The sequence below is a fragment of the Penicillium hispanicum genome (assembly GCF_028827665.1).
Source record: "Penicillium hispanicum strain IBT 35686 chromosome Unknown utg000001l_segment0_segment0, whole genome shotgun sequence".
Lineage (NCBI taxonomy): Eukaryota > Fungi > Ascomycota > Eurotiomycetes > Eurotiales > Aspergillaceae > Penicillium > Penicillium hispanicum.
In genome coordinates, this window is record NW_026623193.1 from 3,105,881 (window position 1) to 3,132,138 (window position 26,258).

Here is a 26,258-nt window from a genome sequence, read left to right on the forward strand (position 1 = left end):
GCCCCCAACTCGACAGCCAATCAGCGCGCCGAGTTTGCGAGGCGCCCAGTCAAGTATGACTTCGACGAGAATGTTGAGACTTTTCCCAGTGGACTTCTCGCGGATTTGATATCTCTTTGCTTTTTTGAGCTAGCCATCACAAAAAGGCTCTCCTATCTCCGGAACTCACTCACCCCCGGCGGATTTTACGGCGCTATGAGCTGGAATTCCAGACCAGGCGTTTCTATCTCCGGGGGATTGGTTGGATAAGATGAAACTATATAAATCCAGTCATGCGTCCGGAATGATGTGTCTTCCGGAGTCTGCAATCATATCCAAAAGCCAGAAACATCCTCCTTCGTCAATACAAACCTCAATTCTTCCCAAGTCCTCCATCAAACATGACTTCTGGAAACCTGTCCCGCTGCTGCATGGTTGGCTCGCTGCACGACGGCGAAGCAAAGGGCGAGATTAAAGATATTGGCAACAGTTGGTCCATATCTCAAGCTTCCGCAACACTTGAAGTCAAAATACTAACCCTATCTGCTAGTTTCTACCTACTTCGCATACCCCGAGAACAAATCCACCGAGAATGCAATCCTCATTCTCACCGACGTGATCGGACACCGACTCATCAATGCCCAGCTGATTGCGGATCAATTCGCCGCGAAGGGCTACTTTGTCGTTATGCCGGATCTGTTCAACGGTGACACAGTGCCAATTAACCGCCCCGAGGGCTTCCAGATTATGGACTGGGTGAAGAACCACTTGCCCCTTCAGACCGAGCCCATCATCGACGCCGTCCTCAAGGAAATGCGCGAGAGCCTGGGCTGCAAGCGCGTCGGTGGTGTGGGATACTGCTTCGGCGGCAAGTATGTCTGCCGGTACCTGAAGCCCGGCAAGCTGGATGTTGGGTTCACCGCGCACCCGACCATGGTGGAGGCGGATGAATTGAAAGGAATCGAAGGCCCGCTCAGTATTGCTGCTGCCGGTGAGTGTGTGCGGTGCTTCGGAGAGGTTTTTAATCTTGCTAACGAGGTGTTCTAGTTCGGGACTTTGTCTTCACCACGGCTAAGCGTCACGAGAGTGAGGAGATTCTTGACAAGAAGGATGTCCCCTATCAGATCAATCTGTATGCGGATGTGGAACACGGCTTCTCGGTTCGCTGTGATATGTCTAAGCCTCGCCAGAGATTCGCGAAGGAGCAAGCCTTCAGCCAAGCTGTTGCTTGGTTCGATGAATACCTGAAGGAGTAAACAGACAGTCTTCTGGCCGAGAGTTATGGCTTGATGACTACCTAGGCATGTCTTGACATGTGCCAAGCCCTCTCAAAGATTCCATAGAATTGCATACCAGGATTCAATAGAAAGCGAGTCTTCTTCGACACCAACGAAATGCCATAGCAGACGTACTTTGCGTCGATAAAACATGTAAATGTGCAGCACCATGGATTACATACATCGCCTTTGTACTCTAATGAATTAATAAACACTATTCAAACGCTAAGGGCAGAAACCCCTCTGAATGAGAATTATCTAGTGGCCATGGCCAGTTCGTCAGCAGTTCTGGTGGTAATTGGAACTGTAGCATCTGGTCGCCCATGCCCGCAGTCGTTGCAGCAGCCGGGCCCGCGCCAGTCTGGGGATATGCTACTGGTGGTAAAATTGGTTCCGGTTTGATATCTACCGGCACAGCAGTACCATTGGGAGGAGGTGGAGGTACAGAGAGATTGATGAGCCGTGAAGTGCGCATGTAACCGTCGATGCGATCAACCTGCGATCTGAGACGTTCACTGGCTCCGGCGGAACGATGCAGGCCGCATTCGAGGCGATGCAAAAGGTCCGCCATTTCAAGGCTAGAGAACGATTTATCAGTCACGATTCACATATGCTGCTGGCGAGTGTTTTGGTAAGCTCACAGGAGAGTGCGCACTCGTTGGTACGATGCGTCTGACAAACTGCCTTCCATGACAGAGCCGAGAATATATCCAACTCCGCCGAGATGATGGAGCTAGAAGGACTATCAGTATTAGGCTTTAAGTCATATAGCAAGCAGAGTCATACCAATGGCGAGCTGATTGCTTTCAGATACTCCACTGGAACTTTAGAAAAGACGCTGAGTAGCTCACCCGCCACATCACATTTCCGATCCACGCCGATCTCTTCTGCCGACAGAAGAACCATCCGCAGCAGCTGTAACGTTGCTTGAATGTTGGCAGACTGAAACCCGAAAAGATCTCTGCCCACATCACCGGTAGTGGGTGGTGTCTCTCTGAATTGGGGCGGGAGAGCAGCGTACATGGAGAGGACCCGCTCCATGACAGTTGGCTCCGACATGGAAGCCGGACTGAACAGAGACCAGACCTCTTGGGTCCCATTGGCGGAGGAAAAGCGGCGCCGTGTGCCATCTACCACATGCTCGAGAATCCGGTATAGGTCGGTGGTGAAGTTCCATCCATGTAGCCATGACACAGGTTGTCGCGAGACAGCGGAAGTCTCACCATTGCTCAGACTACTTGGGTCCGGAGACACAGGAGGTATGCCGGAGCCACTTGGTGTGATGAACTCATCGTCCACTTCGCTAGGATACCGTACCATTGAATGGGCTTCGCGATATCGAATGACGCCTCCCCATACGATGGTTGAGTAGATGTCCAAAGTATAAATAGACCAGAACTGCAGGTTCTATTAGTCATAAGCCCTTGAACCAAGGCGCAGAAACATACCAATCTTCGCCTTTCCTCGGTCTCAATGGGGCTTATATCCTTCGGCCAGAGCTTCTCATCATGAAAACCCTCCAAGGTGGTGAGAGTATGATACATGCCGGCATATTTCTGCATATTCTTGATCTGCCCATTTTGAATGCTAGCAATGGCAAGAATCGCACATGCACGCATGTAGTTCATGCCTTTCGCATTCGAAAGATCCCGCGGGAGGGAATCCTTAGCTGCCGCATAGAAAGCGTCCGAGGGTGGCTCTAGCAATTCCTCTCGATGCCACCGATCGCTGTACAGCGCCCCATCTCGAGCACGGCTCGACACCAATGCACAGACTGCCATGGTCGAAGCGAAGAGACCTTGATTTCGAAGATGCTCCTGGTTATTGACTCTCTCAATAAATGATGGTTTGTGAAATAGAGGGAATCTAGCCACGCAGTCGATCAGTTAGTGAAGATACCTGCGACGAAGGAGGAGCAACCTACATTGGATAGACAATCTCGAAATACACTTGGATGAGGTTTCTGATCTGCTGATCACTGGCGATGGCAAATGCTTTCCAAGAATTGCGCAGTGCACCGTCGTCATCGTATCCTTCGACGGTTGACCAACCCTGATTGAAAGACGTCCACGGATCCCCGGTCCACGATGGTCGGGAAGCCGAGTCCGTGTGGAGAGAGCTTCTCGAGCCCGAAGAGCCCGAAGCCCTCTCAGGCGCTGGCGTGCGGCCCGTCGCGACAGGCTCGATGGTTGTCTTTGAGGTTGGAGAGTCCCGAGCATTCACTCTGGTGCCAGCTTTGACCCCCCGACGTTTCGCGGGGCGGTCGAAAGTGCAGGGCACGTCAAAGTCCGCGCAGTTCTGACATCGCCCTAGCGGATCCTCGCTTCGGCTGCATTTGATACTGCGTCTATTGCAGAAGTCGCCTGGGAAATTGCACAGTCAATTCCGGAGTCTCACATCTAGGAATGCGCCAAGAAAAGAGTGGAGAACACCGTAGAGCGTAGAACGCGGGGGAACATACAGGCCTTGGAGACGCGCTGCAGCTTTCGTGGTTTTTGCGACATTCATTCATGAACTCATTCCAATGCGCCTGAGAGCAGTCTTGGCGGCAAGTCACCTCGCCGCTGGAGAGATCCGGAGCCGGAGATTCGGAGAGGCGCGCGACACGAGAGTCCGGGGTGTGGATTGGCTGGGGTTGCGCGGGCGGCGGCAGGGCTGAAGTGAAGAATGGGAAAAAGGCTGCTGGCCCGTCAAATTTCAGCCAAGTAGAGTCCTCTTCATGCGTCACCCTTCCCTACTGAATCGCAGCACAAAGATATCCGAGGTCGTACGTCGAGTCATGGTTGCAGGTGGTGATCTCACCCGTGGACGCCGTGCAGTCGCTGACTCAGCCGTGTCATAGACTGCCAGGATGAGCAGCGAATCATCGATCGCGAGTTTACGACGGAGGAACGACAGGATCATTAGAGCCATGACGGTGGGAAACAGTTGATTGGTTGCATTATCAAGCAGATGTGATACCATCGAGTCCTCTCAGTTATATGGGTATATATGGACTATGGACACGAAATTAATTGCTCAAACAGAGATACTGTCCGGTATAGGCGTGCATAGTATCAGAAATGCGTTATATAAACCCAAGACGGTATGTAGGTGGGTCATGAAGGTGAAGAAAGCCGCATGGTGTTTAAGCAATTGAATCTCCAGGTCGCGTCTTGTCGGCGGTCAACTCGGTCTTGCCAGTATCGCATGATTCACTTTCCGTGATGCCGTGCTCGGCGAGGACGTCACCGTGGAGTTTGTAAGCATCCTCCATTTTCCAGTGGAACGGACTGGCAGTTGAAAACAGGGCCTCAATGGACTCGAGGGAGCGGTTACGGGTCTCCGGGTAGACTAAAAACCATGTTAGACAACGCGAGTTAACGCCAAAGTTGACAGGAGAACGGACAGAGATAGACGATGGGGATCCATATCATGTTGAGCCCCGCAAAAAGGAAATAAGTTCGGCTCTGAGTAGGTATTAACGACAAAAGCCATAGAAATCTTGCTGTTCGAACCTACCGTGAGACTAGCGAACATGATGGGATTGACAAGGGTGGTCATGCCAACACCAATGGCCCACCCTGTGATACCAAAGCCATTGCCCTGCGCTCGCAAGTCGCTAGGAAAAATCTCGGTGGGGATCAGAAAGGCAACAGTGCCCCAAGTGGCCGCATACCCAAGGTTGAACAGAAAGAGCATGGTCACCGCACCAGGGGCATACTGGGCCGCTTTGTCGGGGCGATGACGCGACCCTTCGTACACGGCTCCTGCCTAGAGAATTGTCAGCTACTGGCAAGTCTGCACAGAAAGAACGCGACCAACAATCAAGTTGACAGCGAACAGGACTGCGGCGCCACCCATCAAGCAGACTCGACGGCCCAAGCGATCAATGATCTGAGCGCTAATGATGGTACCGATGATGCCAATCGTGTTGATCCCTCCGGCAAGACCATTCTGCTTGATGGTGCTGTACCCAGCCTGGTGAAGAAGAGTTGGAGAATAAGCAGTGACCGCCTGGATTGGGTCGGATCAGTGACCGCCTGGATAACACGAATGTCGCAGCAGATCGCCACAATGATGCCTGCTTACTGTAATGCCTGTCCACGATGCCATAATTTGAAGCCAGATACATAACCATGCTCGTCGTCCTAAGTTCGTACCGGGCCGTCCGCCCTTTCCCAACAGAATCTTCACAAACTGGATGGGCGAGCTCGGCTTGCTGTCTCGGGCCGTAGTCACGATTTCCAAATATTCGTGCTCGATCTGTTCTAACGTGGCTCCGCCCTTGCGAATGCGGGTTAGCAGGTCGTGCGCTTCCTCTTTCCGGCCAACCGATGCTAGATAGCGGGGACTATCCGGCAGCATTCTGATGAACAGAGCCAGAATCAGCGCAGGAAAGCATTGAAAGGCGAGGAGGAACCGCCATCGCACGTCCGAGTAACCGTTATTCACGAAGGACAGTCCGAAGGAGATCCAATAGGCAACCGCAATTCCAAGGTCTAAGATGGGTTAGAAGCTTCCATCACCAACGCACAGAGGCAGAACATGTCGAATGGACTGCTCACAATTGGCAATAAACACATAGCCGAGGAAGCCGCCGCGATGATCTGCAGAGCTTGTTTCAGACACCAAAACAGGGGTGATACCGGTCAAAGCTACACGTCAACGCAAAGCAAAGCAAGATGTTAGAGTGAGTCTCACGAGCGCGCACTAGCAAGGACACGCACCACCAGTGCCAATTCCTGTCACAACCCGAGCACAGATCATGAAATTGGAGTTCTGACTCGCAGACTGGAGAGCGCCCCCGACAAGGGCGAACAGCGATCCAACCAACAGGCCATTGATCCGACCAACTCGATCTGCAAGCCACCCTCCGGCAAAGCAGCCGAAGATCGCGCCCAGATAATAGACACTGACAATGCCGCCCTGGTGTGTGGTGTTCGTGACGGTCCCATCGGGCTTGCCAATGCCCACCTCGGTCACGTAAGTGGGCGAGGCGTTAACGCCGCCCATGACACCCTGGTCATAGCCCTCGAAGAAGATTGCAATCAGCGAGAAGGTCTGAATGGCGATGTTTAACTGACGCGGGGACAGGCGCTTCCACAGCGTAGTGTACCCCATTGTTGTCTGTGATCGTGTCTCTTGCATGCACGCGTTCAGTGGCAGGTTGTGGATGCAGCGATGGATCTTATAAATAGGACCCGCCCCCGGATATTCGAGCGATGGGGCGATGTCTGGGGCAAGGCCGATCGCGATGGAGAAAACCGCGAAGGGTCAACGAGAGACTACAGGAGCTTAGGCGTGTAGCCATTTAGCCCTCGGCCGCCGACTGTCCGCACCCTCCCAAATAGACGTTTTGCCGACCCCTTCTAGCGCCCATTGGCTCCTTCGTGCTGGCCATCAAATCAGAGGAGACATATCAGAATGAAACTCAATGCGGGCATCGTACTGGTGCTCGGGGATCCACCGTCGGCTACGAATGGGTGACCTGATATCCTGATCGCTGCTGTTTTAAGACCCCCTTGGTCCAGCATTCTGCTCCTACAGATTTCTTCTACTTTCACTGCGCGAGCCTGGACGTGATCACCTCCGATTTGATTCATCATGGGCTCCTCCACTCCTGCAGACAACATCCCTAGCCAAGCGTTGGACATGACCGTCCTGGGTCTCAATAGCGGGACATCGATGGTATGTTGCCCTTTCCACGATGAATCTCGCCTATCGCCCTTCAAAAAACAGAACTTGACTAACTCCAACTGGTTGCAGGATGGTATTGACTGTGCTTTGTGTCGATTCCGCCAGGACACTCCAGAGTCGCCTATGCATTTTGAACTGTTAAAGGCAAGTGGTGCCCGAAAGTTAACCACCTACGCCCAACTAATCCATCCCCCAGTATGGCGAGATCCCGCTCGAGCCGGTGATCAAGAAGCGAGTCATGAACATGATTCTGCACAACCAGACCTCGCCATCTGAGCTGTCGGAGGTGAATGTCATCCTGGGTGAAACATTTGCCGTGGCAGTCCATCAGTTCTGTAAGGACTACCGGGTAGACATCGACTCCATCGACGCCCTCGGCTCACACGGTCAAACCATATGGCTGCTCTCCATGCCAGAGCCAGGCGAGACACGAAGTGCTTTGACGATGGCCGAGGGGTCATTCCTAGCTTCGCGAACCGGTATCACCTCCGTGACCGACTTTCGCGTCAGCGACCAAGCGGCAGGGCGCCAGGGAGCACCGTTGATTGCCTTCTTCGACGCCTTGGTACTGCACCACCCGACGAAGCTGCGTGCGTGTCAGAACATTGGTGGCATTGCCAATGTGTGTTTCATCCCACCAGACACCCACGGGGGTGTAGACGAATGCTATGACTTTGATACTGGCCCGGGCAACGTCTTCATCGATGCCGTGGTGCGCTACTATACTAACGGCGAGCGCGAGTATGACAAAGACGGCGAGATGGGCGCTCGAGGCCAAGTAGACCAAGAGCTCGTAGATGACTTTTTGCGCCACCCCTACTTTACCTTGGAGCCACCAAAAACCACAGGGCGGGAGGTCTTCCGTGACACACTCGCCCACGATCTGATTCAGAAGGCAGAGGCCAGGGGCCTCAAGCCAGTGGACGTCGTGGCCACCATCACTCGTGTCACCGCACAAGCCATTGTGGATCACTACCGTCGCTATGCCCCCAAAGACCTCGAGATCGCAGAAATCTTCATGTGTGGTGGAGGAGCCTACAACCCGAACATTGCTGCTTTTATCCAGCAGAACTATCCCAGCACTCGCATTCTGATGCTGGATGATGCCGGTATTCCTGGCGGGGCGAAGGAAGCCATCACCTTCGCCTGGCAAGGCATGGAGGCCATTGTCGGTCGCTCTATTCCCGTTCCTACTCGCGTTGAGACGCGCCAGGAATATGTCCTAGGGAAGGTTTCTCCAGGCAAGAATTATCGCAGGGTCTTGTGCAAGGGGATGCTCTTCGGCGCGGGACGAGATCACCTGGCGCCAGTAAAGGAGCTGGTGAACTACGTTGACGGGAAGGTCTTTGATAACAAATGGTGATGAATGGCAACAGTAATTTGCATGTGCTTACATACGCATCATTTCGCGGGATCTGGCCTAATTTCGGTCTATTTCGGTCGGACATTGTGCATTTGAAACTGATGAATTATGACTTGTGACAACAATGAGACTCCTTGACCTACCTACTCTTTTGGATTATTGTTCATCTGCTCCTATCTGCCTTCCATTGTCAAGGTTTAATCATGGTTGCGCGCAGGCGCAGGTGAACAGCTCTCGGCAATACACCCTGACAGCCTTGCGTCCAACTTTCCCAGACATGCTCCAGGTGGGTTGGTCAGTTATCCATCGAATGATGTTAGTCTCTCGGGCTCAAACAAGGGAACTTGCTATGTGTAGGTCTAGCTCGCTCCACCAGAACCGCCGATCTGGACCCCATGCCACGGATCCTTAGCTTCCGGAACTCGTGAGACGCTGGAGCTCGTTGACACCTGCTCAACCATGATTGCAAACAAGAGGGGTGGGCATAGGTCATTACTGACTTGGTCTGGAAGGGTGAGCCTGTTCCTGATATTTGTCAACAGTTCGGCCCAGCCCAGAAAATGGAGGAATTGGTGCAAGTCTTGAAATCTCGGATTACGAGGTTTTTTCCGATTTCCAGATGGACTGTAAGTGAAGCATCCGGAAATCAAATTGAGCACTATCCAGAATGAGTCAGGTATCGCGGTTTCTGGACGCGACCGGTGTTTACATACCTTTCCAGACCGGTCGATATCGGCATTTCCTCGGTACCGAGTTAATGCCGGCGCCCGTTCCTTCCACTCGGCATGCCGATAACGACTGCGCCATTTAAACCATCGGCCTATCACAGTCCAGCCCGTCCCGTGAACCGCCACGGCAACGTCGCGGTCTATCTCGGAGATGGGTCGGCGCAGAAGTATTCTCTCCACAGTCGTGACGTTCCCCTTTAGACAGTTATAAATATGGCGACACCACCCTGTTGTCTGACTTGTTCTGTACACCCAGATCAATCAGTACAACGTTTCACAGCATTCGGAAACCCTGAATATGTCCGAATCAATGCCACACGAATCTCCAGATCCCACTCAGCCAGCACATCATACCTCTATGGCCAGGGTTGAGACACGAGAGAGCCTTCGCAATAATGGGATCACTGAGACCGCCCCGCCGCTAGACTACAATTATCCCGATGTTGGACGCGAAGAAAAACCCGTCTTCCCCGAGGAATACACCGTCGAGACCGACACTGGTCTGGTTCCCCAAGCAACACTGGAGCAGATCCGATCTCGCCCTGCTTCATCGACCACGCACACGCCGAGCAACGATGTTGACGTCGAGAAAGGTTCCAAAGCCCCAGTCGAGTTTGTCACATTTACCCACGGCGACCCCGGAAACCCTCACAATTGGTCCAGGGTTTATCGATGGTACATCACACTCGTCGCATCGGCACTCGTGGTGTGTATTGCCTACGGCTCCTCAATCGTCACCGGAGGTCTAGGTCTGATTGAGGAAAAATACAACGTCTCGCTGGAAGTGGCCATTTTGACCTGCTCAATCATGGTCTGCGGTTTCGCCGTCGGGCCTTTACTCTGGTCTCCCCTATCGGAGATCATCGGCCGCAGACCAGTGTACATCATCTCACTGGGTCTGTATGTCATCTTCAACATCCCCTGTGCGCTGGCGCCTAATATTGGCGGCCTTCTTGTCAGCCGATTCCTGTGTGGTGTTTTCTCCAGCTCGGGTCTATCCCTCGCCGGAGGCACCATCGCCGATGTCTGGAACATTGAAGAACGCGGCATGGCCATTGCTTACTTTGCGGCTGCTCCGTACTGTGGGCCCGTCGTCGGCCCCATCGTCACCGGCTGGATCAACGTCGGCTCTCATCGCCTGGACCTGTTCTTCTGGACGAACATGGGCTTCGCCGGCGTCGTCCTGATTCTGGTCGGTCTCATCCCCGAGACATACAGCCCCGTGATTCTGAAGAGACGCGCCGCCAAGCTCCGCAAAGAGACCGGCAACGAAAACATCATCACCGAGCAGGAGAAGAAGACGCTCACCTTCCGAGACATCGCTCGCACCAGCCTCATCCGCCCAATCACCATGATCATGACCGAGCCCGTCTTCGACCTGATGTGCATGTACATCGTGCTCATCTACTCCATGCTGTACGCCTTCTTCTTCGCCTACCCGGTCATCTTTCCTGAGCTGTACGGCTACAACGACGGCCAAGTGGGCCTAATGTTCATCCCCATTCTGATCGGCGCCGGCTTCTCGCTGCTGCTGACGCCCGTCCTGGAAAAGCAATTCAAGCGGATCTGCGCGGCGCGCACGCCCACCCCCGAGGATAGACTGATCGCGGCGCTCATCGGCGCGCCCTTCATCCCAATTGCCTTCTTCCTGCTTGGCGCGACCTCTTTCAAGCATGTGATCTGGGTGGGACCGGCTTCGTCGGGTATTGCCTTTGGCTTTGGCATGGTGTTGTGCTACTACGCCGTGAACAACTACCTCATCGACTCGTTTCAGAAGTACGCTGCGTCTGCGTTGGCAGCCAAGGTGTTCTTGCGATCAGGTGGTGGTGCGGCCTTCCCCCTGTTCATCACGCAGATGTATGACCGCCTTGGATTGCAATGGGCTTCGTGGCTCCTTGCTTTCATTGGTGTGGCAATGGTCTTCATTCCATATATCTTCTACTTCTATGGTGGGAAGCTCAGAGAAAAGTTCAGCCGCGCGTGAAGAGGGGGGTCTCATGTTGGGATTGAGGTGCCACCGCAAAGATGGATTGACGCAAGCGACGACTCCGTATAAAAGATGGGCAAATGTTTAGAACACACTAATGTAGATTTGGAATTGTTTGGTGGCGCTTAGCGAGCATGATCATGTGAAATCAAGCCATATATAATGTTTAACAATAAAACTGGAAGTACTTTTATTTGATGATGTTCATGACTTTGGCTGCGGCCGAGGAAAGATGTTGCCAAGTGTGAATGCGACCGTGGTGAGTGAGGTATCCTTATTGTTGGCCAAGAGGAGCCTATCCTGGGGATGCATGTGTCAAGTGCTTGTTGTCTGATCCCATAGACTTTGAGCCGTCACACCCTGTGCCCACTTTCCACCGGTATCATCTCTTTGAACAGTAAACAGAACATTCTTCTTTTCTCCGGGAAGAAGAGTGAACGAGTTGTCGTCAAAGTATCCCACCACGCCGGGTGGGTAGTCTAGCCAAGTATAGAGAGAGACACCCTGTTTGGCTTCAACAGTGAAGCTGTTCGAAGCGCCATTTTGCGAGACCGTAAGTTTTGGGTCCAGGAGGCTCAGCTTGTTGGGGAACACTGGAGTGAAATGGTTGCGATGGGTGAAGGTAGAGACAGTGCCATTCTCAGCATTCGGGAGATAGCCGTGCGCGTCAACAGACATCACAAGCACGGAATCCGTCACGTCATGGAGAGAAAGCTTCGATATATCGATGGAGTAAATGTTCGTTGCATTGAGTCCACCGACGGTGAATTGATGTGCCTGCGGAGTGCCCGCATTACCTGCGATGGGCCTTCCAGATAGATCAACCCAGGTAAGGTTCACAGATCCGTGAGCAGACTCCCAAAGATCAGACACGACATACACCGAGAGGTAGCCAGTCGTGTAGTTCCAGAACGGAGCGATGATGATGGGCTGGTAGATGTCACGGGCGACGTAGTGGAGTACCTTCCACCGGCCATCATACTCAATGCCCGCCCAAGTGGGAGCTTGCCAGATATCTTCCAGCTGCCAGTACAGCGAGCCAAGTTGACGTTCTGGCATTCCACTACCACGGCGATAGAACTGAATTTGCGACTTGTACATGTCGGCCTGGAACATTTGGGTTGCATGACACCATGCGCTGAAGTTCGCTACGGAGTCCGCCTTATTAGGGATAGGATAATAGCGTTCCACGGCGATGGTCATCTCGGCCATGCCCATGGACGAATTCTTGAAGTTGTCAGTGCTTGTATCACCGGATGCGTAGTGGTGATTCCGCAGCATGATAGTGCTGCTGTTGAAGTGCAGGTCTTTGGGATCAACCGCCTGTTGCCAGGTTTGTAGACTCGGCATGCTGTGGTAGCCGAATTCGTTGGCAAAACGACCGACTGGGTAGCTGCCGAGATCAAAGGCCACACTGCTATCGTAGTTGTAGTGATCAGTATCGGAGTAATAATCCCCATCGGTCGTGTTATCGTAGCGTTCCGCCATCGGTACTGGCGCCGACAAATTGACGTAAAGGAAGCCATTATTTGTGCTGCTGGGCATATAGGAGATTGACCGCGAGTTTTCATAGACCAGTGGAAGGATCAAGCTGATAAACAGCTCTTCATACTGGCCCACCCAGAAGGAGTAATTGTCAGGGTCTAGGTAGTGAACAGTGGGTAGCATCAAGCTTTCAATTTCGTTACCACCGGCCCACAAAGCCAAGGATGGATGGTGATTAACCCTTCTCACGTTGTAGGCAACTTCAGCGGCAACGTTCGCAAGAAATGACTGATCAACTGGATACAGTGCATCGCTGAACTGGAACTCGCTCCAGAGGAGAACACCATGCTGATCTGCGAGATCGTACATGAAATCAGGGAGGTATGCTCCGGAGGACCAGACACGGAGCATGTTTTGGTTTCCTGCTGCGACTGCATCAAAAAGCTGCTGCATCCGGGCCTCGGTGACTCGTGGCCAGAAGGCATCCGGTGGAATGAGATTTGAGCCTTTAGCGTAGAACTCCTGGCCGTTGATTTCGAAATGCCAGTTTGCTCCCGGCGCGATACCATGTGCCAATTGCTCTTCGGTAATATCGGATCGATCGAGAAAGATGGTGCGGAAACCGGTACGCTTGGTCACACTGGCGAGTTCCTTTCCGTGATCGCCTTCAATGGTAACCCTTGCGTTATAGAGATTCTGCTTACCCAGGCCGTTGGGCCACCAGAGATTTGGCGCATCTCTATCAACGGTGATGATCCCCGTGATAGTTTGACCGGACACAGAGACGTTCTCGAGTGGTTTAGAGACAAGAATATCCCCCGAAGCAACATCTTTAATCTCAATGGACATTGCTGACTTGCCCGGAAGAGATCCGATAAAGTCGATGCTGGCGTTCACGACCCACGGCTGGCTTTGATCGGGAGCTATATGATTGATCTGACCCTTGCGGAAGATATCCAGATCCGTATTCAAAATGTAAACACCATCTTGACTATCAAACTGTACGACGTAGGCGTCTCTCCATGGACCGGCTGGGGAAAATGCTGGGCCCCAATCCCATCCAAAGTCAGATTGCTCTTTCCGCATGAACCACCGGTTTGGGAACTCATATGTTTGCTGCACTAAAGGAGGCCACTCTATGAGAGGGTCAGATGACAGATTATCTTATAGGGGGCAGTTTTGGGCATACTCTGTGAGCTTGAGTCATTTGCGATAGCATTGACAATGTTTGGGGCGCTGCCAAAATTGAGGGCCAAGACAGAACTGCCTTTGCAACTACTGAGAACATCGGAAACGTCAAATGTGTATTGACGGAACTGATTGTTAGTAGACCCGATGACTTTCCCACAGAGTTCAATGGTCGTGAAGGTATCGAGGCCATTAAAGACGAGCCAGGACGACTTTGCGCTGCTGGAGCTGTTGGATATGGGTTAGTAGGCTTCCCGTCAGACTAAGCAGCCCAAGATACATACAGGCCTTGGAGTGGCTTGCTTGTATACGTCCAGTTATTGTTTGGAACCCAGCGTAGATCGAAGTCATTAAGGCCATAGTACCTGAATGCAAAATCTCGAATCAGTTACCGCGGGCATTTTCTAGGAGATAGGTCTCTATACTGACGGATCATCTGTGGCCACCGTTAGTGTGAGTGACAGAGCTCATCAGCAGGAGCAAGGTATCCTACCGATGACATTTGCAGCAAGAAGATCCAGATGTGCCTGCGACGGAAGCTGTCCGGGAACCGAGATATTCAGAGCCTTACTGCTCACCGTCCAGCCATCACCACCCAGATCTAGCACATGTTGGCCCCATACTATGGGAGATACGGACAACGCCGCCAGCGAAGCAATGTTCTGCCACAGGTGCATGGTGATCCTGGTACCGACCAACTCAGGTCCTGTATAGTTGAATGTGCCAAATTGTCGCCGATGGTGTTCGACTGCCCGGGAGCATATTCGACCAAGTTATCTTGCAAAGGTCCCCTGCCAATCCACCCGGGTAAATACCGGCCTCAATATGAGCGGGGTCGAAATCAGTCGATGACCTGGCACTGGTGAGTGTACCAGCCGGGCCGTGTTATCGTTCTCGACGATGGGAGACGAGATCGATGGCGAAATTAACACCGCGACCCCGACGAGCGGGGAAGAAAGCAACGGTAGCAGCGCCGAGTTGCGGGCGGCGATGATCTCCAGGGATTCTAGTAGCGAATATCCGATTCTGGACTGGTCGGCGGCAAATCGCGATGATCTGCATTGCTTGGCTGTGGAGTTGGGGAAGAGGGGAAGAGAAGGTGGAAAGTGACAATTGAACGTGAATGGAAGACCGGACGGATGCGGTGCGATTTGTAACTGGGTTCACATCGCAATCCCCTCGAAGACTAAATGGGAGATACTGAAAGCTCTAGAATAGCATGATTTGATCTGGGAATGCACGAATTTACTCTAAACTAAGTAATCCCATCAGCACTCTCTCCGTGCCAACCGGAATGGAGGCGGAATGGATCCCTGGATTGCGTCGCATTGGCCAGTAGGGAATCAAAATACCGAAGTGTCGGTCGTATATCTCTATCTACAAATCTCTGGGTGCTGTTTGATTCGCTATGCATCTTCCTTGCTATCCATGTGAGCACGCAATGCTTCACGCCGCCAGGTTGCGTCGCATCTGCTGAAGGTCGTCCGTCGAGAACCCCAGCTTGGTAGTTAGGTAAGTCTCCACACCACCATAGTTGTTGTCGAAAGCCTTCAAGAATGCCGCCATGGCAGACGCTCGAACTCCACTGAGCTCTAACATGCCGATGGCTTCAGGGCTGAGGTGGTTCGTGCCGACGTGGAGAGCGAGGGCCCTGGTCAAGTTCTCCCGCACATTCTCTAATCCCACGCGTGTGAGGATGTAGTCATTGATGATTTCTTCATGGGGTCGGCCAATGAGGAGCAATATTAGCGCGGCGAGGACGCCGGTGCGGTCTTTGCCAGCTACCGATCCAAAGTTAGCGAGGGCTGGTCTGCGATCTTGCCAATGGCTCTCCACTCACCGGAGCAATTGAACAGGAATGGGTCATCAGGTTTGTCCCGAATATGACTGAAGACCTGCATGAAGGCCGGCGCAGTGGCCTCCAGAATGCCCGTGTACATCTTCACAAAGCCCGCCGTGCCTTGGTCGTCGCCAGCGAAGTCCCGCAGGTCCAACGAGGCTGGCCTGGCCCCATAGGGCATCCATAATGTCTCGATCCCATCGATCTCGGGGCTCGGAGCGCGGTTTCGCTCGCTCTCATTGCGCAGATCAAACATCGTGGTGATGCCCAAGTCCTCCACCAGCACTGCCTTCCCTTCTTCCGTTATGTCCGACAAGTTCCCTGAGCGGTAGACGTAGCCTCGCCGCAAGTTGGGGCCATGGCTCAGGTCTCGAATGTTGGATACGCCGGGGACGGTGACGAAGGGCGGCAAGGAGATGATCTTGGAGACGGTGGTCGCTGGGATCGGGGTTCTGATGTCTGTATTCAGCACCTCGAGGACGTTCTCGTAGTTGATCATGATGGGGGAAGGAAAACAGCGCCTGGAGATGGGGTTGAACCAGAGCAGCGAAGAGATGAGGTTATATGGCGTTGTCGAGGTCGCGCAGGAGCTGTGCTGAGAGTAGCCCAGGTCCTCTAGGTGCCCCTTTGGGGCGTGCTGGTGTGCACATGGGACTATGTCATAGTATCCATCTCATTTCCCTGGCAGGAAAGGCTTGGTGATGACGGAGTGGAGGACGAGCAACGCATTGCCAATGATAGCCAGGCACGTCGGCTAACGATGTCATCGCCTCCCGACCAGACGGTGGGTCCATCGATCCATCGATCCTCGATCCAGCCATCGAATTGATCATCATGGCCAGACCTTTGAACAGGATCATCGAGAACCACCGCCAACACAGTCCTCAGAGCTGCAGCTGGATACAAATGGCCGATGAGCACTCCAGGGAGCTGGGTGTGGGGAGATGATCTGCGGAAATTGCGAGGTCAGGGAGATCCATCAACCTCAACTGGAGTATGTCGATGCTATCATGAGAGAACCATAATTGAACCGAGCATTTGGTCATCATTGTGATGTTGCTGACCATGTTCGACCGTCCTTTAGTACCTACGTCGAGGAGGATTCACCCATGGATATATCTGGCGATGTTATTATCGGTAAAGTAGTGAATGGGCGATATTTGCGCTGGAATACAATCCAAGCTGCATTCCATGCCCGGCGAGGGAGTGATGATGCAGTTCATGCAGTCGAGTCCCCATCTTCTGCACGCCTAGTCACTTCCAAGAGTGGGGGTTCTCGTCGCTCCGATTATTTATTGATTGCATTGCTCGAGCAGGGACATACCTAGGTAAGCTGAATTTGGCCTCGGCCGCATCCTCGAAGCCCACTAGCGAGCCTTATTTCTTTATCCATTTGTCTACTGATGTTTGCGTTCGCGTTCTCCGACGGCTTGGATTTACCAGTACTTCACAAGAGTGGGGGACAAGCAACTACGGCGGTCTTCACCAACCTGTAATCTCCGATCTGCAATCTACAACCATAACCCCCCATAACCACCCACTTATCACTTCCTGATAGTTGATCCGTTTCTTCCCTTGAAGCACTCGATCATGTCCGCCACTGCGTCCGGTATCACAAAGCGACGACGCTCAAGCCATATGTCAGACAAGACAACCAAGGCCAGCAAGGCACGATCATGCGAGGCATGTCGACGTTTGAAAACTCGGTGTGAGACAAGTCCCAGCGATGATCGCTGTCATCGCTGTGAAATACTCGGGTAGTTGGACCTCGACCGTGGAGGGATGTGAAATGCACTGACTATTCCTAGGATAAAATGTTCTTTTGACGGCGTGATTCGCAACGAAACCCCCCCGATTCAATGCAACGAGGAAGTCGCAACAAACCATCAGTGCAAGAACTGCACATGCCAGAAAAGGTGAGTCGTCTTCGTGGGGTCATTTGTTCTCCAAAGTTCGAGAACTGAGCAAGAGAAGACTTCTTGCGGTGGAAACAGCTCTCGCGCAGATCCAGGCTTCATTATCGCCTCGACATGGGTCTGCGGGGAGCAAACCCGATAGATTGGAGGTAAAACCCATTGTCCGCCAAGTTGGCTCCATTATCGCTAATAACCCTATGCAGATAGCCCACTCAAGTACAGAGCGCACAGCGCGCGACGCACCGATGAGCCTTATTAAAGAAATTCGAGAGAACATTACATTGCATCAACAGCCGTCGCAGACCCAAGATTTCTCCGAGGATATCATTATCAATGGCATGATTTCGGAGAGCACTGCTTTGACGCTTCTAAAAGGGCATGTACATGTGTCTTTCTCACTCCGCGTGGAGATGATCTGACAGGAATTCTTTTCGCTCGCAGATTCTCGAAGCTATCCAGCCGCTGGTTATTTATGAATACTGATCTGGTGGGGCTAAGGAATAAGTCACCACTGCTTTTCGGTACTTGCATACTCGCTGGGCTTCACATCACTCCATCCTTGCACGGCTCTGAAACACACCAAGCATTATATCGTCATGTCCACGGACTGCTGGGTCGAGCCCATCTGGCGCCAGCTTCCTCCCTTGAGAGCATTCAGGCAATGCTCATATTCTCCATGTGGGATCTACGACCGACGAGAGATCATGATCACGGCAATTCGTGGCTGCTGAGTGGAACGGCAGCCATGAAAGTTATCATGAATACCCCGTTTGAGCAGCTGCTGCAAACAAGTAATAGTTCCGACCAGGCCAGAGCACGAGAGCTCATGCGAACATGGAATTTGATATGTCTCTGTCAACTACAGTACGCGCTGTTTTATCATTTCCCCTGCTGTCATGCAGATGTAGTAACAAGCCCAGATTTTCCGTTGGTTCGGGTCGACCACCGGTTATTTCCAGTCAGTACTTTGACGAGTGTGCCAAAGTGATAGAGTTTCCTTTTTATAATGCGCGTGATGAGCTGGTGCTTGCTGGCGTCAACCTATATCGCACTTTATGGGAGCTAACTAGCTCCAACGTCATTCGCAAGGAGCGCACCGTTTGGCCTGAGATTGAGGACCTACGCAAATCTCAAGAGCACATCTACAGTAAGGATTAGGACCCCCGACCCTTGAGATTCACTTTTCGTGATCTAATAGTGTTTAGATCTTGACTCGTCAGAACCGCTGCGATTTGCATACTGTTGCACGTATCTCATCCTCGCGCGGCGGACGTTGCAACACATGAACGAGCTCCATTCTAGGGAGACAAACAACTCAAGGATTACGTCCGATAACCCAAAGACTGTTGAATTCATCACTTTTGCTATTCACCATTCTCACCAAATCTTGAATCTCTTCTTGTCCATGTCCGACTTGACGACTTGCATTCACCCTGCTTATGAGAACCTTTTATGCTCTTACGCCATGGTGACTCTCGCGGAGTTTGTGGGCTATCTCACCAATATCAACGAAATCGTCGTCCTCATGGAACGAGCCATTTCCCATATGCAGCATGGGGGCAAGGCTGAGCCGGTCAGTCGCTGGTCTTTGAATATAATGAGACAGTACGCTACCGGCGACAGCGAGTCAGAGACTCTACTGTCCACCGATGCAGCAAGCACGGACACATTGGCTCCAGTCATGTCAGACGCTGCGTCAAGGTCCTGGATTGACAGCGAATGGAGTATTGAGCAGGAATTTCCCTCGCTCGAGGAAATGTTTTTCGGGAACGTGACATAAATTTCTACTATGGATTCCTATCATGTTTGTCGAATTGTTTGGATGTTCGATTGATCCATTCAGTCCATCATTGTCATCGGTCGTAGGCTAACTCTAGTGTCTCAGCTTGATACCCGCATAACACTCCCTCGGCTTCTTAGAGAAGCCCTCATGCGATTCCATCGTTTCCTGATAGAGCGCGAAATCATAGCGACGGAACAAAGTGCCGATAATCAACTGCAGTTCCATGATTGCGACATTCTGTCCAACACAGGCTCGCGGGCCATATGAAAATGGATTGAAGCAGGTCTTCTGTCGCGCAGTCAGATTCAGCCACCGGTCAGGCTTGAAATCATCGACATCGTCGCCCCAGATCTCTTTCATGTGATGAATGGTATATGACGGCACAGACAGCACAGTCCCAGGCGGGAAGAAGAACCCATCGAACTCCACGCCCGGGCAATTGTCGGCGACGAGACGGGGTAGACCAATGGCTGAGGTGGAATGCAGACGCATTCCCTCGTCGATGCATCGACGCAGAAATGGGAGGTCGCGGACCTGAGAATAAAGCGCAATTTCTGTATTGGATGGAAGCGCTGCGTCGAGTTCTTCTTGTAGTCTGGGGATGACTTGGCCCGGCGCGCTCCGTTCTCCATGCAGGATCCAGTAGAACACTGCGCATGCAGTGTTGGAGATGGTATCGGAGCCGGCGATCAGTTGTGTAAGCGCTTCTGATATAAGTTCTGTGCGTCCCATGGGCTGTCCATTCGCGTCTTTTGCTTGTAACAGACGCGACAAGATGTCGTTGCGTGTGTCGACGATGCCTTTCTCCGCTGCATCCAGTCGAGATGCGACCGCAGCGACCGCAATGCCGGTTAGGTTCTCCACTGCCGCAATACCCTTGGTGAAGAAAGGATCTGGCAAGTATCGTGCGATGGGACGCAGAGCGGGCAGAAGTCCAAGGGTCGAGGAAACTTCGCCTCGGCGATTCAGCACTTCAACCGCTGGGGCATATGAAACTGGCCCGCCGGGCACAAGCTGTACTTCTGTCTCGTCTTTGCCCTTGTTCACCATTCCAAACGGCGATCCAAAAGCCAGGTCCCCGATAATATCAAAGGCCAGATAGCTGAACCAGGGCATGGCATTGTATCGCGCAAGCCCATCGCCATCGCCCTGAGGCGCCCTGGAAGCAGCAATTCGATCCAACTGAGTTACCCAGCGCTGGAGATTGGCCGCCATATGAGGCTCGAATTCAGCAACCGATCGTGGCGAGAAGGCATGTGAAATTATCTTGCGCTTGCGCGTATGTTCTGCGCGGTCTCGCACGTTGAACATCCCCGGTGTTTTGGCAATAAAGGCTTCATAGTAGTGACTGGTATCTGTTGTCAGTACAGACCATAAGGGTTGGCAGAGAGCTCGCCATACTCCTTCAGGAAACCATTGCCATGTCCATACACGACATTCAGTGCCCGCTCATCGGCCAAAGAGATATGGTTGAAACCTATACGAACCACTTTTCCATGGGTGCGATGTGCCTGGTCGACCGCTGCAAATTTCTGGCCGCGCCGGGCACTAAGCCCAACCCATATATTACTGAACTTGGCCAGGAATGGCCCAGGGACCTTGGACAGTGCTCGGTATGTGGTGAAGTATGGGATTGTATAGAATAGGATGAACCAGAGTGGGACCGTGACAGCCATGGTCCATGGCGACAGCAAAAAGTGGAGCAGCGCCATATTTGAACAGCGATGAATATCAATGGAGGAAGCGACTGGTTCAAGAGAACCATTCCGCACTTTTTCAATGTCTTTATATGTGCATATTCTCATCCTCCTCCTCCTGTGGACCGCCGACCGTGTTATCTTCTCCGACGGAGATCAAGTTCAACGCCGTCGGAGAGGAGTCTCCTCCGGTGGTGCAGCTCCTAACATGAGTCGGTCTAGATTGCTTTGAATAAGCTTCTATCTTGGGAATAAATTGATAGTCCCAAGGACTGATATCTATCTCCAAGGAGATTCGGAACCTGCAATGCTAGATAGGCGAAAGTCAATATGCGAGCTTAGTCTTCACTGCGCCGAGAGGGCTGTCACCAGATCCGCGAGAACGGGGGATGAATGAGATGTGTCCATCATTCTGGATAGCGAAAATAAATCAGCATACCAACATATTATACACGCCATTTCTATCTTGCTATCCCGCGATGCTAGGTATGATCACTACTCTGGTGACCTCAACCATCGCGCGGCTGGCATCGGCACTCGCCTCACGTCACCAGCCGTCACTAACCGAGACCTCCGCATTCCCCAGACCACGCACCCTCCATTATAACCGGCCTTGTCGATGGACAGTTGTGCTCCATCAAACAGCACGATGAGATCTCGGTTGCTGGTCAAGTGTCCGCGGGCTGCGGCTTCAACTGCAAGAGCTGTCCGGCCACTGTTCACGTTCCCGGCTCGACGATGGGGAAGTTCAATATCACAACGGCCAGGGTCGGACCGGTAAGTACAATCGTCCTTGCGCAAAGTCCATACGAGCTGATCCTTCTTCCACGCAGAGTCCTTTTCCCCGGCGCGGTCAATAGCAAGTTCACAACTGAGATGTCCTTCCTCAAGGCCTCCGATTTACCTGCAATCCCTACATACCGAGTCATCGACGCCGACGGAGAGTTGGTAGATAAAGCTCGCGGTCCACCAGAAGTGTCAGACGAGGAGGTATTGACTTGGTACAAGAATATGTTGACTGGTGTGTCGATGCTGAATTGGGTATGGGGTGTAGTGGCAGGCTAACACATGGTAGTGAGTGTTATGGATGTGGTCATGTTCGAAGCGCAGCGGCAGGGCCGACTGAGCTTTTATATGGTTCGTGCGACCCTCTCATATCCTGGGCGCAACAGCCAGAGCTTTGTGTGGAGGACTGATTCGTTATCCAGGTTTCAGCCGGCGAAGAAGGCGTCGCCGTCGGTTCGGCCGCGGCCTTGATACCGGACGACGTGGTTTTCGCCCAATACCGCGAAACAGGCGTGTTCCAGCAGCGAGGATTTACGCTAAAGGACTTCATGAGCCAGCTGTTTGCGAACTGTAACGATGCAGGGCGGGGCCGAAATATGCCCGTCCACTATGGCCAGAAATATCCTCGGATGGTGAGCACCGTCTGCGTTGACATGTAAGGCGGGCACGGGATATACTAACGCGATTCTCGCACAGCACACGATTTCATCCCCTCTAGCCACGCAGATTCCCCAGGCCTCGGGCGCAGCTTACGCTCTGAAGATACAAGACCTCCAAAATCCCAATCAAGAGCCCCGCATAGTCGCCTGCTACTTCGGCGAGGGGGCAGCCAGTGAAGGGGACTTCCACGCAGCTCTGAACATTGCTGCTACGAGATCCTGTCCGATCGTGTTTCTATGCCGGAACAATGGGTACGCCATCTCGACCCCGACACTCGAGCAATATCGCGGCGATGGCATCGCCAGCCGGGGCGTGGGGTATGGCATCGATACCATCCGAATCGATGGCAACGATGTATTCGCCGTGCACGAGGCGATGAAAGAGGCGCGTCGGCGGGCATTGAGTGATGGTGGTCGACCGGTGCTGATTGAGGCGATGAGCTACCGTGTCTCACATCATAGTACCAGCGACGATAGCTTTGCGTACCGTGCACGCGTTGAAGTGGAGGACTGGAAGCGGCGCGACAACCCAATCATTAGACTGCGCAAGTGGCTCGAAAACAAGTGCCTTTGGAGCGAGGATCAGGAGAAGGAGATGCGCGACTCGCTGCGCCAGGCTGTGCTGAAGGAGTTTGGCGAGGCAGAGCGCGAGAAGAAACCACCTCTCCGAGAGGCTTTCACTGATGTCTATGAGGAACTCACAGAGGAGACGCGTGAGCAGATGAAAGAGCTCAAGCGTATTCTGGAGACATATCCGGACGAGTATGACTTGCGACCCTATAAGGATGGTGTGAAGGGGCTCGACTGAAGTTTGCAAATATCCTCAATCATGTAGATGAACCTTAGATATGGAGACTCCTTGCTTATCATGATACACCATGGGACTCAAGGTATTCTTCTGGTGCGCTGTTAAAGATACTGAGATAACTACGTTGAATGACGAAATCCTCGAAGATTCTCAATTCTCAGATAGCTAAGCCAGAATGAGAGGATTGCCACCATGGCACTTCCCACGCCCACGCTTCGACCGGTAGATACCATGTATGCTGGTTAATGATCTGCACATTGTAGGCTGTTCCTCCATCATGTCAGTCTTCTAGTATTCGATACTCAGATATAGCTCTCGTACCTTCGACATCCGAGGATGACATGGAACGCACGCACCATCGGAATTGTAGAATATCAACCCTAATATTGCCACAGGTCACAATCCAGCCTCCATTCGAATAGCCATATCCTTTCCGACTAAGTTGAAACGCTGCGGTGCTGCAGAGGGACATCCACTTGTTGACGCCGACAAATCACGCAGGTTGAGTGCTTGTGCGCACCCAACTCCTGTGGCAAAGTCAGTGCATTGTTGTGGTGACATCGGCATGGAATTGAATGAATCATACCAAGCGCATCAACTCAATTTGCTTTTCCTGGTGATGAACCTTGAACTCAACAAGAGTGAGCTGCACTTGTTTTAGCTTCGGTACCCGTCACAGCCCTAGGGGTGGACGTACTCGGATACCCAGCATCATGAGCATCGCGGTCAGCAGAAGATAGGGAGTCTCCCAGATTTTATCAAACAGTCCCATGTTGGCGGCGAGCACGAACACGTGTGTTTCCGTTGAATAACCTCCGGTTTGGATGTAGAGAGAAATAAGAGACGTGATGAGATGGCCGGCGGCGGAGAGAGTCGTTGAAATGAAGATGGAAGCGTTGACTGGAAGGCAGTACACAGATGAAAGAGGAATGCCCGTGAAAGTCTCGGCGTGAAAGTCTCGGCGTGAAAGTCTCGGCGTGTTTGATGTAGTGAGTGGAAGTCACAGGATGGCGATGCTGTGGTTTGAACGAGTGCTTGTATTTACCAGGACAAAGACCCGCCAAATCCTGCTCGGAATATCAAGCATAGGTTCTTGCATTAATTTCCTTTTGAGGAGAGGCAATACTACATGTCAAAACAATGGGAGTTAGAAGGAATCAAAACTTCAGATCGATGATAATATGTCTTTCAAAGACACAGCGCCGAGTTAAAAGTACAGAGGTCTTACACAGCATGCTCTCTAAACCTGGGCAAAAGCAGCTGCAACGGTTTCAACTGAATCAAGTGTTTTGTAGTCCGCGTCGTTGGTCAAAAACGCAGCACCCAGGCCCATCTGCGAAGCCTCCTGGATGACGGATTTGTAGTTCACTTCAGACAGTGGGGCGTCATACAGAATGATCGCATCCTTGGAGTAGGAGGTTTTGGCCGAGAACAATTCTGAGGGAGACTTCTCAGTCCACTCCGAATAAGTATTTTCAACCTCGACAATCAGGCTCGCAGTGTTGTAGTATGCAGTGGACTTCACTTTAGTACCGGGATTGAAGACGGTAGTGTTCAGATGGTGGCCTTTGGCATACTTGGAAACCCGTTGCATGTAGCGGATCAAGGTTTGGTCGTTGTCACTTGGTGCTTCATCGAAGAAGATGCCGGAAATATTGAGGTTCTGCTGCCGGTAAGACGACCACTGGGCATAGGTGGCGACATCGGAGTCAACTTCGGATTCATTACGCGTGGCGTAACTGGTGCGAACGTATCCAATAAGCTCAACGTTCTCGTACTTGTTCAGCTTCGCAATTCCGTCCCTGAGGTTTGAGCCAAGAGATGCTGGAACAGAGTCAAATTGGACATGGACAGGTGATAGGACAATTTCTGTTTTTATCTTACCAGCATTTCCACCAGGGCCACTAGAGGGATTAATGATGATCTGGAATTGAACGCTCGGGTATGATGCAACGGAGTTGTAGACAGCGCTCCAGATGTCGGGGGTCTCGGGGTAGACATAAAGCGGCAACAAGACCGAGGTCGACGACACAGCTGAGGCCATGGCGAGGGCAGTGCCCATAATCCAAGAGATTGCGTGCATTTTGTGCTATAGACAAGCTCAAAAGAGAGAAGATAAATCCTTGAGAAAAAAAAAAAAAAAAAAAGAGTGACAGATCGGGAGACCACCAGGGTTTGCGATCTAGAGTCAAGAAAGGAGCAACAAAAACAATCCACAGGAGTGATAGACGAGAAGGAGGCTAAGGACTCAGAGAAGAGATGCATCCGGTATCTTATATTGTCCAACGGAGGGCCAATCCCAACCACGAGTACCATACGTGGAATTAGTGTGGCAAGGAAGAACGAATTCATTTCCTCTCCGAGACGATGACGAATAGAGCGATCCGCCGCTCGTTTCAAAACACCAAGGTTGACTTATCCAGTTTAGAGATGGATCAAAGGATCGCTCAAGCTATGCCCAATCAGAGATCTGAGATTGTCGGAGTCGGGAATCCGGGGCTTGTCAAGCATAATCCACGCAGCGGATGCTTTGCTCGAGCCTATTTGGCTAGGAGCAGGGAGGATGGCTTGCGCTGGTCGCCAAGCAGAAGGATAAAGCACTCCGCAAGCACCTATGATATTTCCGATGCACATACCAGGTAATGATCGAAAATGGCGTTAAGCGAGACGGGCCTCAGACACCTGAGCCTTGGTATGCATGGCCTGTCAACTGCCAGACCGTTTCAACTCGTCTGTAAGTCTAGATTCGAGGAGCATTGCTGGCCCCCAGGCGCCACCAACTTCGACGCAAATGGGGTCCGGGTTGGCGCATCGCATCATGCCAGCGCCAGACGCCAGGATGTATAGTAGAATGGGTCGGGCGGTCTCCGTTTTAATTAATCTCGGTTTCAGATCTGACACTTCGGCAAATGAAGGAGCGCAACGCCTTCCTTCTATTGACCGTGAACAAGCAGATAAGTTCGGAACCGGCGCTCAGGGTTTTTGGTGAAGATTGGAAATTCGCATTGAAATAGGCACAACGATTAGATGAGATGAGATCCGATCCCACCAGCCGGACATTTGATTGCTTGCTGGTACTCGAT

The 26,258-nt window shown here is 52.2% G+C and overlaps 12 protein-coding genes across 12 annotated transcripts; 5 read left to right on the forward strand and 7 right to left on the reverse strand.

Moving 5' to 3' along the window:
• Nucleotides 1-380: 380 nt before the first annotated feature.
• N7459_001202 (dienelactone hydrolase family protein) lies at nucleotides 381-1,235 on the forward strand (the record flags this gene model as incomplete). Its single annotated transcript, XM_056940387.1, has 3 exons — nucleotides 381-468; nucleotides 530-970; nucleotides 1,027-1,235. The coding sequence occupies 3 exons, from the start codon at nucleotides 381-383 to the stop codon at nucleotides 1,233-1,235; spliced, it is 738 nt and encodes a 245-aa protein (XP_056804667.1).
• Nucleotides 1,236-1,470: 235 nt separating this feature from the next.
• Nucleotides 1,471-4,169, reverse strand: N7459_001203 (putative C6 transcription factor; the record flags this gene model as incomplete). Its single annotated transcript, XM_056940388.1, has 7 exons — nucleotides 1,471-1,834; nucleotides 1,898-1,989; nucleotides 2,043-2,654; nucleotides 2,705-3,122; nucleotides 3,181-3,554; nucleotides 3,718-3,990; nucleotides 4,059-4,169. 7 exons carry the CDS (start codon nucleotides 4,167-4,169, stop codon nucleotides 1,471-1,473), a joined length of 2,244 nt encoding a protein of 747 aa, XP_056804668.1.
• Nucleotides 4,170-4,383: 214 nt separating this feature from the next.
• N7459_001204 (putative MFS sugar transporter) lies at nucleotides 4,384-6,359 on the reverse strand (the record flags this gene model as incomplete). The annotated part of the gene is made up of 7 exons (XM_056940389.1): nucleotides 4,384-4,589; nucleotides 4,645-4,705; nucleotides 4,758-5,009; nucleotides 5,061-5,252; nucleotides 5,328-5,737; nucleotides 5,804-5,893; nucleotides 5,966-6,359. 7 exons carry the CDS (start codon nucleotides 6,357-6,359, stop codon nucleotides 4,384-4,386), a joined length of 1,605 nt encoding a protein of 534 aa, XP_056804669.1.
• A 483-nt stretch (nucleotides 6,360-6,842) lies between these two features.
• On the forward strand, nucleotides 6,843-8,298 carry N7459_001205 (UPF0075 domain protein; the record flags this gene model as incomplete). Its single annotated transcript, XM_056940390.1, has 3 exons — nucleotides 6,843-6,926; nucleotides 7,005-7,079; nucleotides 7,132-8,298. 3 exons carry the CDS (start codon nucleotides 6,843-6,845, stop codon nucleotides 8,296-8,298), a joined length of 1,326 nt encoding a protein of 441 aa, XP_056804670.1.
• A 1,026-nt stretch (nucleotides 8,299-9,324) lies between these two features.
• Nucleotides 9,325-11,010, forward strand: N7459_001206 (MFS transporter; the record flags this gene model as incomplete). The annotated part of the gene is made up of 1 exon (XM_056940391.1): nucleotides 9,325-11,010. The coding sequence occupies one exon, from the start codon at nucleotides 9,325-9,327 to the stop codon at nucleotides 11,008-11,010; it is 1,686 nt and encodes a 561-aa protein (XP_056804671.1).
• A 318-nt stretch (nucleotides 11,011-11,328) lies between these two features.
• Nucleotides 11,329-14,363, reverse strand: N7459_001207 (uncharacterized protein; the record flags this gene model as incomplete). Its single annotated transcript, XM_056940392.1, has 5 exons — nucleotides 11,329-13,634; nucleotides 13,688-13,914; nucleotides 13,971-14,051; nucleotides 14,116-14,122; nucleotides 14,180-14,363. The coding sequence occupies 5 exons, from the start codon at nucleotides 14,361-14,363 to the stop codon at nucleotides 11,329-11,331; spliced, it is 2,805 nt and encodes a 934-aa protein (XP_056804672.1).
• A 769-nt stretch (nucleotides 14,364-15,132) lies between these two features.
• N7459_001208 (tyrosine-protein phosphatase) lies at nucleotides 15,133-16,025 on the reverse strand (the record flags this gene model as incomplete). Its single annotated transcript, XM_056940393.1, has 2 exons — nucleotides 15,133-15,467; nucleotides 15,527-16,025. The coding sequence occupies 2 exons, from the start codon at nucleotides 16,023-16,025 to the stop codon at nucleotides 15,133-15,135; spliced, it is 834 nt and encodes a 277-aa protein (XP_056804673.1).
• A 1,620-nt stretch (nucleotides 16,026-17,645) lies between these two features.
• N7459_001209 (fungal specific transcription factor domain-containing protein) lies at nucleotides 17,646-19,222 on the forward strand (the record flags this gene model as incomplete). Its single annotated transcript, XM_056940394.1, has 4 exons — nucleotides 17,646-17,830; nucleotides 17,884-18,306; nucleotides 18,363-18,589; nucleotides 18,648-19,222. Coding segments are annotated over 4 exons (1,410 nt in total), but the record flags the coding sequence as incomplete, so codon positions are not given.
• Nucleotides 19,223-19,315: 93 nt separating this feature from the next.
• Nucleotides 19,316-20,937, reverse strand: N7459_001210 (cytochrome P450; the record flags this gene model as incomplete). The annotated part of the gene is made up of 2 exons (XM_056940395.1): nucleotides 19,316-20,573; nucleotides 20,627-20,937. 2 exons carry the CDS (start codon nucleotides 20,935-20,937, stop codon nucleotides 19,316-19,318), a joined length of 1,569 nt encoding a protein of 522 aa, XP_056804675.1.
• Nucleotides 20,938-21,571: 634 nt separating this feature from the next.
• N7459_001211 (thiamine pyrophosphate-dependent dehydrogenase E1 component subunit alpha) lies at nucleotides 21,572-23,175 on the forward strand (the record flags this gene model as incomplete). The annotated part of the gene is made up of 5 exons (XM_056940396.1): nucleotides 21,572-21,699; nucleotides 21,756-21,943; nucleotides 21,998-22,059; nucleotides 22,131-22,340; nucleotides 22,405-23,175. The coding sequence occupies 5 exons, from the start codon at nucleotides 21,572-21,574 to the stop codon at nucleotides 23,173-23,175; spliced, it is 1,359 nt and encodes a 452-aa protein (XP_056804676.1).
• Nucleotides 23,176-23,612: 437 nt separating this feature from the next.
• N7459_001212 (uncharacterized protein) lies at nucleotides 23,613-23,947 on the reverse strand (the record flags this gene model as incomplete). The annotated part of the gene is made up of 3 exons (XM_056940397.1): nucleotides 23,613-23,702; nucleotides 23,762-23,821; nucleotides 23,873-23,947. 3 exons carry the CDS (start codon nucleotides 23,945-23,947, stop codon nucleotides 23,613-23,615), a joined length of 225 nt encoding a protein of 74 aa, XP_056804677.1.
• A 468-nt stretch (nucleotides 23,948-24,415) lies between these two features.
• On the reverse strand, nucleotides 24,416-25,258 carry N7459_001213 (spherulation-specific family 4 protein; the record flags this gene model as incomplete). The annotated part of the gene is made up of 2 exons (XM_056940398.1): nucleotides 24,416-24,999; nucleotides 25,060-25,258. 2 exons carry the CDS (start codon nucleotides 25,256-25,258, stop codon nucleotides 24,416-24,418), a joined length of 783 nt encoding a protein of 260 aa, XP_056804678.1.
• Nucleotides 25,259-26,258: the final 1,000 nt, after the last annotated feature.